Source organism: Schistocerca piceifrons, chromosome 8 (assembly GCF_021461385.2).
Source record: "Schistocerca piceifrons isolate TAMUIC-IGC-003096 chromosome 8, iqSchPice1.1, whole genome shotgun sequence".
Taxonomy (NCBI): domain Eukaryota; kingdom Metazoa; phylum Arthropoda; class Insecta; order Orthoptera; family Acrididae; genus Schistocerca; species Schistocerca piceifrons.
This window is the reverse complement of record NC_060145.1, coordinates 373304812-373322621: the sequence shown is the minus strand read 5'-3', so window position 1 is coordinate 373322621 and position 17810 is coordinate 373304812. Positions and strand designations below refer to the sequence as shown.

The window sequence follows — 17810 nt, the reverse complement described above, 5'->3', positions numbered from 1 at the left end:
AGCTCAAAGGTGACCTACTTCTGTCACAGAGAGTGCAAATTTAAGCCTGTGGGGTCTCTTCATATACTGGCAGGGCTGAGGCTGGGGAGATACTTTTGATGGCCCTCATCTTGTAAAAAGTATCAGTCATTGTTAGTGGAGACAATGAAATCAGTATAGTTAAATGCATATTATCAGCATGTTACACTTGGGACAGGCTCTTCTTTTTGGTAGACAGTTCATAATAGCTCCTCTAAAACCTGTAAATAATTACTCACTCAATAAGCTGAATAAGCTCTTGTATATAAATATGAGCTAGGTGAAGTTATTTTTGTCCACTCATATGAGAAGATGGTTATGAAATGCTGGGGAGGAATAAAAAATCGGCAAACTGAAGAGCAAGCAGCACTTGGGATTGGAAACTTGTATTTCCCAGAAAAATGTTAGTTACGGTACAGTAAATTTCGTTCCAGTCGTTACACAATTAGCAGAAATTTACATAGAATGTGCTGATATGCATTTCTTTTATTACATTGTTAGTAACTTGTCTTCAATCCCAGTAGTGTTAATGCACTTTGTGGAAAATATACTACTGTGCCTCCAGTGATTCATAAGATACGCTGCAGAAGTGGCAATGCTGTGGAGTGACTAATCACTTGCTTGTTCTATAGTTTGCAGAATTATGAAGAAGGGAAGTAAATGACAACACTCTGGTGGCCTACCTTACTTTAGCTCTTTACCCTCTCTTCCAACCTGTTACATCACCAGAACACAATCCCTTAATACAGTTCTATTGCATTTAGAGGTAATGCACGCATTTAATAGTTATCATTAAGCAACTTCATAGAACAAACATTAATTTTATACTGGTGAAATACTATTTTTATGATTGTCGGATTTGTGACTACATGATTCTTTTCACCAAATTTTCCTTCCTTGACAGTACTGTTTGTGAAATATTAGACTAGAGCTAGTGATTTTTGCCACCAGAGTACCAGATTTAACTTCTCTTGATTCTTTTCATGATGCACGGAAAAACATTGTAAATAGTGACATGGAACACAAGATGAGAGAGATAGTAATGTAAGTGTTAAAATAGCAAAAAAATTGTTAAATTCATAAACTCCAATATTTTTTTATTGTATGACCAAAACACCACAAAGATTGGCTGCATCGTTACTTGAAAAAATTGTCTGTATGGTAGGCCTGACTCGGCCTGTGTTTTCATCTGCATCTACACACTTTCACCCTTCTGCAACCATGCATGTGTACAAAGTGCAATCAGCAATTCATTGGACTTTCTAGTGCTTGCATGTTTATGGCTTAGAAGAGCATGCAAGCCATTTACAACCTTATCAGAGAAGCAACCTGAAGTCTGAGTGTAACAAATTTAAAAGACAGTATAAGGTTGTAGCAATCTACCATCCTTGTTATTTAAAAGTTCTAGAGTGATTTTGGAGAAGACTAATTTCTTAAATGTTTACTTTTCCCTGAATACTGTGAGTTTAAATATAAACTATGGCCAAAACAGGGACACCGCTGGATGTCGACTACTTCTGCGGCACCCACTTAGAGCCAAACTTTCGATTTTGATGCAGAAGTCTCTGTGATCCTGAGAGCACTGGGAGTAGACGATTAGAGAAAGAAGCAACTTTTGCACTCGGAATCCCAAAGTGTGTTACGTAATACCTGTAATATCTGCCCAGCGGACAGAACTGTTAAGGATATTAGGATACACATTTCCATTTAAGACTAGAAATGAACTTCACTGTGGGTGTAAAATATATATATATCAAAAGATCTAAGAGGGAGAATATGCCATACTTCTGCATGTGGTCAATTTGGTTTAGAGGAAGGTAATTGGATTACAGATGCATAACAAATTAATGGTGGTCAAGCTGTGAGACCATAGTGGAAATTGTATTATAGACTGTATTGTCCATTTAATGTAATCATTGTGATACACCTTACAGAACATTATTATTTGTGAATCAGATGATGCACATGTGAGGCAATTACAACATTATACTGTGGTACACTGTTTCCCATTGAACTCAGTTTTGGAAAATTCGTGAGGGGCGCTAATTTTAAATTGATGATAACTATCTATCCATGGCCAGTCATTTGGTTCCCAATTAGTTGGCAAAGCATATTGCCGTAGATTTTAGACAATCCTATAAAGGATGAGTGGTAAGTAAATGTCACAAAATCTATATTAAAAAAAGTGGAAGAAATTAACATTTGTTGGATTGTAATGCAAGATAAAGGAGGATTTAATGCTCAGTATATTTTGCCATTAATGGCTTTAACAAAATGATTGGCTGTAATGCGAAAGTAATGGAAGGCTGCTCATGAAAACGTTTCGTTTTGAGGGAGTTTATCTCTAACAGTTTCAAAGCCCAGCCTCTTTATTAGTACTAATCTGGAATTTGAGAGTCCATCTTCTGGTAACATGTTGGTAATGTGAGCCATACTTTGGTTTGATGTGTGGAGAGTTGCACCATCTTGTTGGAATACGGTATAAAATTTCTCTAAATCTGTTAATTACGCATAGAAAGTGTCAAAGATCTCAAGATATCTTACACTGTTCAATGTGGCCAGTAACGTGTGAACTGGACAATGCATACAAAATGCTTACCTTCTTTGAGTGGAGAAGCTGTTAATGCAAAATACATGGTGTCTTGAGACAAGTCTCCGCAATTCTGCACATTGGCATTTACATAACCTGGCAATTGAAACCAGCAACCCCCCCTGCCCCAGGGGGGGGGGGTTCTCGCTGCTCTTTGGTGGGTTCGTGCTTGGCTATCATGTGGCCCCAGCCTTTGCAGCATCTTCTCACTTCCCTGCTGCAAGTCTCTCTCTTGTTGTTCTTTTTCCTCTCCCTTGGGGAACATGTCTGGGATGTTGTTGAAAATGTGTTCTGCATATTCAGTTGCGATATCAGAACAGTATCTCCATTATTCTTTGTTCCTTCCTTTCCCCCCCCCCCCCCCCCCCCCCCCCCCCTCCCCCTTTCCTAGCCTTCTTCCACTTCGGTGTTTGAGGTTAGCACTTTTTCTTCCTCCCTCTGCTCCTGAAGGCCAGCCCACACATCTGATGCTTAACAGTTAACTGGGTAAAGCATAATTCCCAGCCCTGGGTTGATGGGTAGGGTTCATACTCACCCTAGTAAAGGCCAGGCCCATGGAGGGGTGATTGCCTGAGCTGCTACCTTCCTAAATTGCCCATTGGTCCCTGTCAGGTAGTCAGGAAGTGTGACCTAAGATGTGTAAGTAGTATCCTCCAGTCACTGTGCCCCTGTAGCAGGAAGTCTTCAGACTCCATTCTTTTCAGTCATGACTGTAATCCAATGGAACATTCGCACCCTTCGATCCAACAAAGGGGACTTAAGGCTACTCTTAGAATTGCAGCATCTGATTGTACTCTGCTTCCAGGAAACAACACCGCATCCCCACGACCGCTTTGAGCTCATGCATTTCCTCCTGGTCCACTTTGAGCTTCCCCCAAAGCAGCATCCCATCTCGTGGGGGAGACTTGCTGCTCATCTGGGATGATGTTTGTCAACTCATCTGCCTAACTACCTGGCTTAAAGCTGCTGTTGTCCGCATTGTCTTTTCCCACTTCACATTTTCCCTTTATACCATTTACATCCCCTGTCATTCAGGGTCACCAGGGCAGACTTCCTTCATCTTATTGGGCAACTCCCACACCATTTTTTGCTTCTCGGTGACTTTTAACGCACACCATCTCCTTCGGCACTCCCCAGAAGCTGTCGGAGAGGTGCTCTCTCAACTGACCTCGGCAGCTTAACGTCATCTGCATTAACAGGGGAGCATGTGCATTCCTTTCAGACTCAACTCAAACCTGTTCCCATTTGGACCTATTCTTCTGCACTGCCTAGCTTGCCCATAATCTTGAGTGGTCCGTTGTCTCTGACACGGACTTGCACAACCATTTCCAGTGTGCTGTCTCATTGCTGACTCCTACCCCACCTACATGCGCACCCAAATATCAGCTTTCTAAAGCCAACTGGAGGCTGTACTCCTCCCTGGCAACCTTCGACGAACATTTCCCCAGTTGTAGTGACCAGATAGACTATCTTATCAAAGCTATCCTTACCACCCCAGAATGTTCCATTCCTCACAATTCCTCTTTACCATGCTGTGTCCCCGTTCCTTGGTGCACTGAGGCATGCCGTGACGCAATTCGCACAATTTAGCAGTCACCCTACAATGGCAAACTGCATTTGTTACAAACAGTTGTGTGCACAGTGTCGTCACATGCTTCAGGATAGCAGAAAAGCTAGCTTTGTTCCACAAAATTTCAGGAGAACTGCCTGATGTTTGAAACTTCCTGCCACAATATTACGGCTTTGTTTCCTTTACCAGTTCTGTTAACTTCCACACCATCTTTAGTCATGTGGGCCAACCTGTGATGGCCGTCTGGGACCAAGGTCCATTTACCAATTTCAGCATGATAGTAGGGTCCACTACAACATCATCTGCTACTATCTCCAACATCTTGGGCTGCTATTTTGTCGAGATTTCGTGCTCCACGCACTATCACCCTGTCTTTCTCCATCAGAAATGTGTGGAGGGGGCTCGAGCGATACCTTTCTCTTATCAGAATGGTGAGAGCTACAATTCCACCTTTACCATGAGGCAGCTGGATCATGCTCTTTCTTCGTCCTGATCCTCCACCTCAGGACCAGACTGTTCACATTCAGATGTGGCAGAACCTTTTTCTTGCGGGCAAGCAGTTTCTGCTTCATTAGTATAATCACATCTGGGCAGAGGACACAGTTCCCAGATGCTGGCGTGAAGCCACTGTCATATCCACACACAAGCCTGGCAAGGAACAAAACTTTCCTTCTAGTTATCGCTCCATTTCTCCCACCAACTGTGTTCACAAGAGAATGGAACGTATGACTTGTGCCCATCTATTATGGTGGCTAGAGTCTCACAGTTTATTAACCACTGCACAGTGTGGTTTTTGAGCACTCTGTTCTGCAGTTGACCGTCGTGTCATCTTGTCAATCCATGTCATGAACAGTTCTTGACGTAAATACCAGACTGGAGTTGTTTTTCGATTTCGAGAAAGCCTAAGAGACCTGGTGCGGGACTGGTATTCTCTGTACTCTCTACACATGGGGTTTGAATCCACATGCCCCATTTCCTCCAGGAATTTTTTAATGGCCAGTTTTCCAAGGAACGTGTGGGTTCTGCCATGTTGCTCACCTTTATCCAGGAAAATGGCGTGCCCCAGTGTCCGTCCTGAGCATCGTCCACTTTGCAATCGCCATTAACTCTATTATGGCCTGTCTCCAATTGGGCATCTCAGCCTCCATTTTTGTTGATGACTTTGCCATATATTAAAGTTCTCCACGGACTTGTCTCCTTGAGCGATGCCTTATGTGGTGTCTTGATTGTCTATACTCGTGGAGCATGTATGAAATTTTGGAGGTGCAATTGGTTTCTTCCACCGTTTTCACATCTTGGGCCTGTTGCTCTTTTTGTTCATTGAAATTACAAAATTTCTGGAGTAAATGCGTGATAGGAAAGTTTCTTGGTCCTCTCATGCGTCTTACCTGCCCACCTGTTTACGCAGTCCCTGAGTGTCCTACGTGTCCTGAGCGGTACTTCCTGGGGAGCGGATCGGACCACCCTCCTCAGATTGTATCAGTCTCTTGTCCGGTCAAAATTAGACTAAGTGTGTGGTTTATTCATCTGCATGTCTGTCACTCTTACATTGTCTCAATACTATCCACCATTGCAGAGTCCGTTTGGCCACTGGTGCCTTCTACAGTAGCCCAGTTTGTGTGTGTGTGTGTGTGTGTGTGTGTGTGTGTGTGTGTGTGTGTGTGTGTGTGTGTGTGTGTGTGTGCACACTACCACTGTCATACTGCTGTCATTTTCTGCTCAGAAGATATGCATGCCCTTTATCTGCCGTGCGTGGCCACGCATTCTGTATCTCCTTCGTCGATGACTCATTTCACTTCCAGTATGGGGCGCGTCCCACTTCTGTTAGCTCCAGGAGTTCGTTTTCGGCTATTGCTCCTGCAGATCAACTACGTGCTACCTGCCACTTGCCGATGGGTGTAAACTCTTCACTACCTTGGATTTGTGTGGTGGCTTGTATTAACCTTTGAGACTGAAGTAGTGTCCTTCAGAACCAAGTTAAGTCCATCACTTGAAGTTTCTCGACCTTCGCACAGAACTTTGTGATAGTACCTTCGTGTACACTGATGGCTCTTGGACTGACAATGGTGACGGGTGTTTTTTTGTCGTTGGCAACGAGTTTCAGTATTGGCTTCCGGAACACTGCTCATTGTTTACAGCCGTGCTCTTTGCCCTGTATCAGGCCACACGGCACATCCGGCGACACAAGCTTTTCAATTGTCCACTGATCCAACACTCTGTGCCCTTCAGAGCCTCTGTGTGCTGACACTTTAATGCAACGGGTCCAGGAATTCCCTTAATGGAGCAACACTTATATTGTTTATATGGGTCCCTGGTTACCTTCGTCTGAAGCGAAATGAGGTTGCGGATGCTGCTGCCAAGATTGCAGTTCTCATACCTTGACACGCTAGTTCTTCACTTCCTCTGATCTCTGTATTGCCATCTGTCAGCAGGTGGTGTCAATTTTGCATCACCACAGGTCTTCCCTTCATGGGAACAAGCTCCAGGGAATGAAACCTCTGCCACCATATTATTGGCTGACCACCTCTCGGCCCTCTTCCCACAAGGAGATCATTTTAGCTAGGTTGCGTATTGGGCACTGTCTTTTTAGCCATTGCCACTTTTTAGTGATCCCCAACCCCATTGTACTCACTTCCCTCAGCCTCTGACGGTTCACCATTTCCTGATGGGGTGCCCCCTTTTTTTTAAAAAACCACTTACATTCTCATTTGTTTGCAGTCCGAGTTATCGGTTGTTTTAACAAATGACACGCGGGCTATCAATCACATTTTACGTTTTATCTGTTGTAGCAATATGGTGAAGGACATTTAATCTTTACTTCAGGACCTCCAGTGTCTCTATGGTTTATTTTATGGAGCTTTCTCCAAGTCCCTGTTTTTAGCTCTCTCTCCTTTTGCCACTTGGGCTTCACAAGTAGTAGTTTTCAACTCCTTTTAAGTCCACATGTTGTGTGTGGGACAGTGGGTTAATAATATAGGAAATATTAGAATATTGTTCGCCGTCTTTTAAGAGAGCCTGAAAACTACTACTTTGGTCAGCCAGAAAGCGATGAACATACTAACCATAGTTTCCAGTCTGCAAATCCATATTCTTGTCCAGCGCACTGAAAGAAATATTTCTATTCTCCGTTTACTCAGTGGGATCAGGGACTATGATTATAAATGAAGATTTTGAGTTTTAATTGATACATTTGGTCAGCTTTCACATGCACAACATAGTAGTATTTGTGACAATAAGACTAAATAAATGTGTGTATCCTAAACAGCACTAGGAACAGTTAAGAGGTGACCTTTAAGGTAAGTTGCCATTAAATGGGGTTTTGCTCTGACTTTTAATAATCAAAATAATTGCTCACCATAAAAGTGGAAAATAATCATCACTGCTTGCCACGTGGATTTGTTAACATTATGAGCAGCACACAAACAGTTACTTTAGCAAAATCTAAGCGATCGAGGATGGTATACAGTCCTCATGAGTTCACCTCTATTTGCACCAAAAACATGAGTTTAGTGCAGTATGAGTGTGATGTCGGCCGAGACAGCGCATAAGCCGGCGTTTGACTGAGGACTGTATGGTAGCTGGGTGCAAAGTGAAGTGAAGTCACTGCCTCTCCAGCTGTATTAATATACGGGCGCAGCAGACAGCTGACAGAAACACCTGCCGTCGTCCGCTCTGTACCCACCTAGCAGTATGTAAATGACCACTTCCTCGGACACACATTATTTTATGACACTGTTGTGTATTAATTTAGAATCTTTGCAATTTTTGTATGAATGGAATTAAGTTGGTTATCATCACAGAAAAAGATTTAGCTCGACTGCATTTAAACTTTGCCATCTAGAATTTTTAGAATGTAACTGACAGTAGAATGTGACCTCTGAACTACAACTTTAAGAGACTTTGTATTAAGTGTTATTTACATAAGTCTTGAAACTTGGTATAGCTTTATTTAATGGAAGTCATGTGGTGCTGTAATCAAAATTTTTTATCATTAACATAAATAATACTTAATCCACTACAAATAAGGCAATTTTTGTTCCAAATTCAGTGTTCAGTAAATTACTCGAAAACTATTAGATATATCTTAATGAGGTCAGGTACTTCAGGTTTTCATATCAAACTAAGGCTTCATACAAATTTTTGACTTCTAGCTTTATCATTTAGCGCCATTTATTTTTCGTAAATACATGAATTCTGGCTAAAATTTTGTTCCGATCAAGCTGAAACTTATAACAGTTGAGTTTGACATCCATTTGCACATTCTGACCAATTTCTGGCTTTATTATTTAGTGCCACTTGTTTTCTTTTGCTTAAAACTGTGTATTTAGGGAAAGATATCCAATCACTCGGAGATTTGCCAATTTAAACATTAATATATTGAAGCATATGTTGACCAAGCTGGAATTTTTTTTTTTTAAATTCATTCTTAAATTATGGTGCAATACTTCCGTGCTAGGCACATACATGTTATGGTGATGTGGCGCTAATATCAGTGAACTGAAGTAAGTACCAGCGCACTTGCTTGCCTCTGTATCTCTCAAATGATACAGTGCTTGTTTCACCACATGTGGTTCTGACATGGGTGCATATGACTAGTTATTTCCCCAAAAACAAAAACAACAAATGAAACAGGGTCTCATCTGACATTAAGTAAACCAAGGGGTCCAAGTAACAGTTGGCAAATGATGTTAACAGCCATTTACAATAATGTACTCTCTTTGCCTGATCGTCAAATTTTAGTTCTTGCACAACACTCGCACATTAGGCTTTTAGGCTTTTAATTTCGTATCTTTTCCTCTGCACATTCTGAATGAATGTTACAACCCTCCATTTCTCATACATATCATGAATAGTGTTGATTGTGGGGAGTTTCCTACCAAGATATTTCGCATGAAACATTCCTTGATGATGCCTATCTTTATATAACACTCCACAATATCAGTTTTCTATTCTAATGCAAAGTGCCCCATTTCTGTAACAGCTCAACATCACAAGCTTCACACAATTGATGCACGAACACACAGCAACATTTATTTTTCTGAGAAAATGCAGTGTAGCCAACTTTTGAGACAGTGTTGCCACTTCACATTCCATTTGAGTAGAGATGATTAACTAGTACGTGAAGTGTACTGGTTTTATGCGGGATGTCCTGTGTAATACAATTTTGTAATTCTAAAGAATAACTATTTAAAATTCTGAAAAATGTTTTGTTGCTCTACAGCCACTAGTTCCTACTGTTAATGTAATGCCAAACTGCTGTACTAGTCTATACTCACTTTTTGACATAGAAGCTGAAGAAATGAACTCTGTGATATTGATGTTAATACTGCTTTGAAATAATATGAACTTTTTGTCCAGGTACTAGATACTGTGTATGTGGGACCTGTGCCAGAGGGACGGCATATGTTTGTATTCCAAGCAGAACCTCCAGATCCTAAAAAAATACCAGTGGCAGATGTTGTTGGTGTCACTGTTGTGTTGCTCACATGTTCATATAGGTGAGGAATTACTAAGTAGTTTCCATCTTTTAACATTATTTGTTGTCGATTGTAAATTGTTGGAATTACTTCAGTGACATATTTATGTTTAGGGGCCAGGAATTCATCCGTGTTGGTTACTACGTAAATAACGATTACACGGACCCTGAGCTGCAGGCCCAGCCACCAGCAACACCACAGTTCGACAAACTGCAACGCAATATTCTCGCAACAAATCCTAGAGTAACTCGTTTCAAGGTAGTTTTCTTCCCCCTACCTCACTTTAAAACTTGTATACAGTAGTTTATTGTTTCATTTTAACTTCATGCTTTTTGAAGTTTGTAAATATTGTATAAAGCTGTTAGTGTAAACAAATTTGCATCAAATTGAAAACAAAAAGGAGGATGGTAAGTGGCTTGGAAAGGGTTTTGTTAGCCAATAATATTCATTACTTTGGTGCTTCAATTGCAATTTCGTAGATACTTCAAAAATTTATAGAGGACATACTACATTTCAGTGACTTACTTTTTGCTGTTTCTTGTCACTTTGTTCCACCTTATTTAGTTTAACAGTAATTCTATTTTGTAATTCTGATGCCTGAAAAGGTAATGTAGGTCGTAGATTGAATCAGGACACTTGCTGAACTTTCTGGTAGTTTAAGTTGATATCAGTAGTTCTTAATATTGTAACAGTGTCTCCTATAATAATTTAAAAAATTCTATTGTTCCATTAGCAAAAGGAAAAAAACAGATACTACTCACTGTAAAGATGACAAGTTGAGTTGCAGACCGGCACTACAAAATGACATTCATTTAGCTTTGGCTAAAGCCTTCATCGGAAAAGGAAACCCACACATTCATTCACACAAGCAACCACACCTGATGCACACACGACCACCATCTCCAGCAGCTGAGATTGCTGATCCACCTTTACAATGAGTAGCAATCAGTCCTTTTCCTTTTATAATTGATATTCCAATCTGTAGTTCCACTGTTTGTTTTGTTCCATAGGTTGACTGGGATGACAACCCCAGTAGAGCAACAAGTAATGGAGGTGGTGAGAATGGTACTGCTGTGATGGAAAGTGGAAGTACTACAAATGGCATGCGCTCATCCCTTGAGGCAACTATGACAGCAAATAGTTTGGATGGTGGACCTATAAGGGCTAGTATATTAGCTTCTGGAGAGACAAGTATGGAGATGTAGTTGTTTATTTGTGAAACATTCTTAAAAGTGCTGCAAAGAAAGTGGTTAAGACATTCAATTGCACATTTTGCAAGCAAGACTGCAGTAATAAAACATTATTTAAGGCAAGCTGACAAGATGGATCAATACAGCGGTGAGGAAGAAGTTAATAATAGTTCTGTGCATCCAAAGGTACATGTGCCATGTCCCTCTCTGGCTCTTCCACCCAAACCGGAAGAACCACGAGTGGAAGACTGTTGTGGGCAAGGTTGTCAACCTTGCATATTTGACATTTATCAGCAGCAAATGAGGGCCTGGGAAGCAGAATGCAGAAGACTGGAAGCTACAAAATACAACACTGATACAGCTGACATCATTTCTCCATTGTGGTGGTCTCCATTTCGTTGTGTTTCTGTAGAACATGAGGCAGTAAATGTTAATGTGTACTGCTTTGAATCAACAGAATGTGACAGGAGTATAAATTTTTCTCCAGGGCAATACTTGGTAGCTCAAAGTAACTTAAATGTTTCCATATCCAGAGCTTACACCCCTCTCCCTGGCAAAACTCAAAGTCAATTCAATGTTCTTGTGAAACTCTATGAGGGTGGCCTGATGTCAGAGTTTTGGAAAAAGGTTTATTGTGATGAAGTGGTGCTATGGAAAGGACCATATGAGACTGGCTTCCACTATAATCCCAATAGCTACAGCCATATAGTGATGTTTTGTGCTGGAACAGGGCTAGCACCATGTTTCGCATTGGCTCATTATGTTACATCCAATGAATTAGATGAGACTTTTGTTAGGATTATTTTTTCGTGCAGGACTAGAAATAACATTTTGCTCAGACAACCCCTTCGAAAGCTCAGAGAGAACTGGAATTTTACCTCAAAAACAGTATTAACACAAGATGATGATACAGGTTTGGAGAAATGGTATGGTGAGGATCTTTCATCGGGAAGGATCACTTCAGAAGTTGTTTCCAGTGAACTTGCAGGAAAGAGTTCTGTTTTTGTTATGATTTGTGGTACACAGTCATTCAACAAAGACATTTGTGGTTATGTAAGGAAATGTGGTGTGAGAGAAGACGACACCTTGGTTCTATGATTTAAGTGTTCAGCTATTGCGTAAACAAAAAAGTGATGAGTAACGTTAGAGTTGGATTAGTGAGAGAGATTTTACAGGGTGTGATATTTAAACAGAAAAATACTCATATCATGCAACTTTTTAACACATTGTGAACCATAAATATTAGTGTGATTGGCGATGTTTACTCTCTGTTCTATGTGATTTTATTTGCTCTGTTTGTTTGAAAGTAAATTTGTACTGAAAAACAAGGTAGTAACATATGTGAAACATGTGCCTATTATCAGTGAAGCCTTGTTCGTGGTTTTTGTATGTGTACAAAGTTTGTCATTTTATATTTACCATACATTTATACATCAGGTAGAAAATTTGAGAGATTGGTTGTAATTATTCTTTACGTAAAGTTTAACATAAATGTGAATGATTGGTTTTGTGGTTAGCTGAAATTGACCTTGTGTGCTGAATGCTGTATATTATTGTAAAGTGCAAGATTGTTTTGGCAACATAAGTATTTTGATCAAATTCAGATTTAAAAATATTACAAAATTAAATTGCAAGAAAATAAATTTTTAAAGGTAAATTTGTGTTACAAATTTTAGTCAATCCACAATTGTTAATAGAGTAATTCATGCACCATGCTACGTAAATCCTATCATGGAGAATCCTCAGGTATGTGGAAAGTGTTTTATGTTAACATGCAGAAGCAAACACTAAAGGCTACCTCCATGAAGTATACAATGAACTGACTGCTACTCTGGTTACATTTATCAGAGGAATTACTATTACTCTACTCTTCCATTACTCGGCTGTTGTTTTTATCCACTATTTCAAACTAAGCTTTTATGTGACTTCACTGGTTTCAAAGACTTCTCAGCTACCTTTATACCTTGTATATCTTAATCTTCTCAGATTCTTCCCATAAGCAGTGCAAAATTTAATTATATGAGGTACAGTGTAAAACATGAGTGGGGCACTTTCAGTATTGTGCTTCTTTATTTCATGTCATTGTTTTTAAAGTGATCACCTATAGTGCTCTCCAATATATTCTGCTCGTGTCTTGTAGCTAACATTATTCTTCATGCACTGTGGTATCTCATAACAAACATATGTGGAACTGTCTACTAATCTGCCATATGGTATTTAAATTCCTCCAGGACTGAAGTTTCCCACTCATTGTCTTAAAGGTATGAAAAGAAAGACTAAGCTGTAAGAAGAGGAGATAGTCATTAAGAGTGAAATGTGGGGGGGGGGGGGGGGGAGGAGGGATGTTGAAATTTTAGAAGTTGACACTTTAAGGTTTCACCCTTATGACATAGTGGTGACCTGCATTGAGGGATGTTAATATAGTCTCGTCTCGGGTTTCCATGTTGTCAGTTTTCACTTGTACATACCAGTCCCTGAAGAATTTTGGCAAGGAATCCTAGATATTTGTCATTTTATCAGCTCTGAATTCTACCAAGAGAGCTTATTGTTACAAAACAGATGCCTAAGAGTTTTCACACAGATTTTTGAAATTTTTTAGGTTCGGTTAATCGTTAACTAATGATCAGTCAAAACCATCAATGTCATGTTCATATGTATATGTAATGTGTCATGTGTATTTCAAAGGATAATGCCTTGTTGATATATACATTCACAGTGGCAACATCTCACTCCACGGAGGAGATGGCCATGGAGACATGCAACCTCAAATTTGACACTGCTGTTGTGAAATCACCCAATGTAATGGTAGCATTCCCGTCTCCTCCAGCTGTGCAACAAGCCACCATACTTTCGCCTCAAGGGAGAAGTCACCTGCTACACGACTGGCAGTCCTGAAAGAACAGAAGGAATATGCCTGCGAAGACTTCTTATGTCCCTCCAGCCTACAAACATCTGAATCTTCCTCTGCCAACCCGAAAGTCTCTAAAGAGTCAAACCGAGGCAAATGGTCTTCTCATTTGCCGACTCGGAGATCCTCTTTGATGCTGTTGTCACGTGATACCCTCGCCCAGCTGACCTTTGTGTCACTGGTGTACACCACCAACCATTTTTCTGCCCTGTATCATGGACCCTCTCTACTACACTACAAAGTTATTTCCATAAGGACACCATTATGGTCTGGCTAATGGATGTCAAGTACTTTGTAGAGATGATCATGTCACTTACCTTGATGCTACTGAATATCTGTTGTCCATGTGGCTTCGTTGTCTAGGCAATGACTGATTCTATTGCTGCTCTGAATGGAAAAAGGTGTGGGTTTTGACTATCACTAGACTACTGAAGTGATGAAGCAGGATTCCACAGTTTTTTTGTTTAGAAAAAAACACATATTTATTGCCAGAACTTAAAAAAATAAAAAACTCAACCACAGCCAGAGCTCAAGCGGCGAAATAACGTTGCTGACCAAAGATAAGTCATATTGGCAAAGAACTGACAATTACTGTATCGATTATGGATCGCAACACCTACCCTAAAATCGTACAAAGTAAATACTTTTCAAAACAACTTTAATTAGTGTATAATATAACAAAATGGGTTCTGTCAGTTCCATTACAATAGCCCCCCAAGAATTTCGTAAGTATGAACATGCGAACAAAATTCTGACACCAGAATAATGGAACTGCCAAGAATGATTTTAAATAAATTAAAATTTTTAATAGGACTATTTTCTTTGAATTTTGCCAACCTTCTGCCCATAGCAATTGGCATGATATTAGGTTTCACATTGAAATTGTTACACAAAGTAAAGGAAAACATAAAATTGGATCTGTCTGAGTAATACTGAGTAATAGTCCAAAAAGGATCCTTTAACTAACAATAAATTCAATAAACATTGTAGTACAAATGCGTTAACATATTGGGTGTAAAATGTCTTATTGCAAACTGTAACACTTACACTAAGGATAAACAAAAAATTAGTTTTCAAAAGTAAAGCTACAGTCTGTTACAAGGGTTCATATACACAGTAAAAGTGCGAGGGTAGAGCCATGGTTGTTTGAAAGTTTTAGGTTGATATGTATATATCAAAATTGGAAAAATATTACTGCCTATGCTTTGCAGTGGTGGGAAACAAATATACAGCAATTCATGTTGTTAACTTAAAACGATTCTCCCCCTTGTGTAGTTGGACATTTCAACAACTTAAGTGTGTAGTAATTAAGACTCTGCCTTTAAGACTAAAAAAGAATTTTAAAAAAACCTGTTAATTGTTGCAAGACAGATTTAGTGCTGATTAGTGGTTTACATTTTAAATGTTTCAATAAGTGTGGTGTGAGAATGTTACACAAGCTAAAATTACACACATTATCAAATATCATTCAAATTGCACAAACACACAGAAATATCGGGAACTAACACGATAAGCATATTACACAAGGACAATTCATTGCAAACACTTCATACAGCAAATACATTTTAAAGAAATAATAAACATTTTCAAGGACAAAACTATATCGAAATCAGTCAATTTTTATACACAACATTTCATAACTTCCAGTGAAAAACTTTTGTTGAGTCACCTTTTAACTTTCTTAGTTTATACAGTTTTAACGAAACAATATTCCTTAGCCCGACAACTTTCCTGGATTTAGGATACACCAACAGGTATGCATTAAGGTGTGAATTCTCCAGTCTCGAATGGACCCGTGTATATATCAAAGAATTTCTTTATTTCAGGCCTTAACATTTTTGATTTCTGATATGGTTTTACTAAAACATAATCTCCAACTTTAAACTTGCTTGCTTTGATCTTGCAATCATGTCGTCTGTATCTTGTCTTCCCATTTTATGATGGTTTTTTTCACTATGGCTTCATGTTCACGCACAGTCATCATTGTGCATGGTGGAAATTCTAAGAGTTCAGTGACAATGTTGTCCGGTTTTAGATGAAACATAATTTCATAAGGTGAAAATCCTGTGGAAGTACGTTGCTAGCTGTTCATAACACCTTCAAAGTCTAGTACATGGTCGTACCTTGTAGGACGTTTATGACTGCAATACGTATGACCACATTTCGCTCATATACCTCTCAACTGGGTTTGATGACGGATTATATACAGGTATTTGAACATGTTTGATTCCTGATTTATCAATAAAGGCTTTCTATACTTTTGCCAAAACCTCAAACCGTTATCCGACAAAATCGCTTTTGGTTTCCCAATGTTTAAGAAAGTCTCTCTCTCTCTCTCTCTCTCTCTCTCTCTCTCTCTCTCTCTCTCTCTCTCCCCCCCCCCCCCCCCCCCCCGCCCCCCTCTCCCTCCCCCTCTCTCTCCCTCTCTCTCTCCCTCTCTCTCTCCCTGTGGCTTTTCTGACAGGATATGACTTGATTAGGTCAGAAAATACATCCACTATGACAAAAATGTAGCAGTGGCCACTCCTCCTTGGAAGAGGCCCATAGAAATCCACAGCGACTAAGTCTAGAGGTTGTGCAGGAGTAATGTTTTGCCTTTCGCCTCGACATTTTCTGTTACTTAGTTTGACTCATTGACACTTACCACAAGTTCACAATTATTTTCCAACTTTCTTGGCCATATTGTGGAAGTGTATATTTCCTTGTAATTTCTGCATACATTTCTGAATGCCTCGATGACCATAGTTCTCGTGTATACCTAATTTATTAATTTCTAATTTGTATCCAGTTCTGGCTCCTGATTTTTCTTGCACAATGATCTAACAACGGTTTAATCTGTGGCCCCTTTAATATACCTCATTTTAAACTGTTTTTCTTCATTCTGATAAATTTGTTTCCCCTCCTACTGGTAACCTCTATAGAGCATCTGCAACTATGTTGTCACTACCTTTAATATACTTAATTTCGAAGTTGAATTGTTGTAAATACAATGCTCATCTTCTATCATGATAGAGCTTGCATTCCTGTAAATAGCTTAAGGCTTTATGATCGGAGTACGCTGTTACCTTATGTCCAAGTAAGTAGGTCCTGAATTTTGAAAACTACCACTGTATGACTGATAACTCTTTTTCTGTGACTGTATAGTTTTTTTTTTCTCCTGCTTCAATCACATTCCGCTTGCAAATGAAATTGTAGAATGAACTGTCTCCCCATTGACTTCTTTTTCTTGAAATAATTCATCACATAACCATAATCACTATTCAATATGTAAACAGAAAGATAAACTGAAATCTGGTCTGTGTAACAGGTTCTGGTTTACTCACAATTTTTCTGTAGAATTCAAATGGCCCATAAAATGATTTGTTTTCTGTTACGGGGTATAGGAAACTCTGAACTAGCTTTAATTTTGTCTGGATCTGCCAAAATTCGTTTTTCTGTTAAGACATGTCCCAAAAAGTTTAACTCTGGCACTCCAAATTTGGGCTTTTCATGTTTTTGTGCCATTCCTCCTCTTCTAAGTTTATCACACACCTGTCTTAAAAGCCCAACTTGCTCATTCCAATCTTGACCATTTACTAAAATGCCATCTGTGTAAATCACTAATTTGGATACACGTTCCTGCCCAAGTACATGGTCTAAAGTTTTAATAAATTCTGCTATTGATAGGTTCAATCCGAAAGGGACTACACAATACTGATAGCAATGACCTTTGTATAGAAAAGCGGTGTATTTCCTAGAGTTGGGTGCCAGGGGTACTTGGTGATGGCCTGAGGTTAAGTCTAAACTTGACATTTATTTTATATCCTTGAACTTGTGCAACAGATCATAAAGGTTTTCAGGGTGGTCTGTTTCCCTGTGTAACATCTTGTTTAAAGGCTTACAGTCAAGAACTATTCTCACTCCCCATATCTCTTTGACACAACCACCACTGGGTTATTATACACACTGATACTCCTTTCAATAATGCCACACACTTCCGTCTTGTGTAATTCTTTCTCAACCACTGTAAGTTTTGCAGTGGGCACACAATATGGTTTTATGAAAAATGGATCATGGC

General features: G+C 39.5%; 2 protein-coding genes across 2 annotated transcripts in view; both read left to right on the top strand.

Moving 5' to 3' along the window:
• Nucleotides 1–10860, top strand: part of LOC124711287 (histone chaperone ASF1) — a 42875-nt gene extending 32015 nt beyond the window's left edge. The window contains exons 3-5 of the mRNA XM_047241291.1: nucleotides 9537–9676; nucleotides 9769–9913; nucleotides 10666–10860. Coding sequence (XP_047097247.1) covers nucleotides 9537–9676; nucleotides 9769–9913; nucleotides 10666–10860 — 480 coding nt within the window. The remainder of the gene's footprint in view (nucleotides 1–9536; nucleotides 9677–9768; nucleotides 9914–10665) is intronic.
• A 117-nt stretch (nucleotides 10861–10977) lies between these two features.
• On the top strand, nucleotides 10978–12502 carry LOC124711286 (NADH-cytochrome b5 reductase-like). Its single transcript, XM_047241290.1, has one exon. The coding sequence runs from the start codon at nucleotides 10978–10980 to the stop codon at nucleotides 11941–11943; it is 966 nt and encodes a 321-aa protein (XP_047097246.1). The 3' UTR covers nucleotides 11944–12502.
• The last annotated feature ends 5308 nt before the right edge of the window (nucleotides 12503–17810 follow it).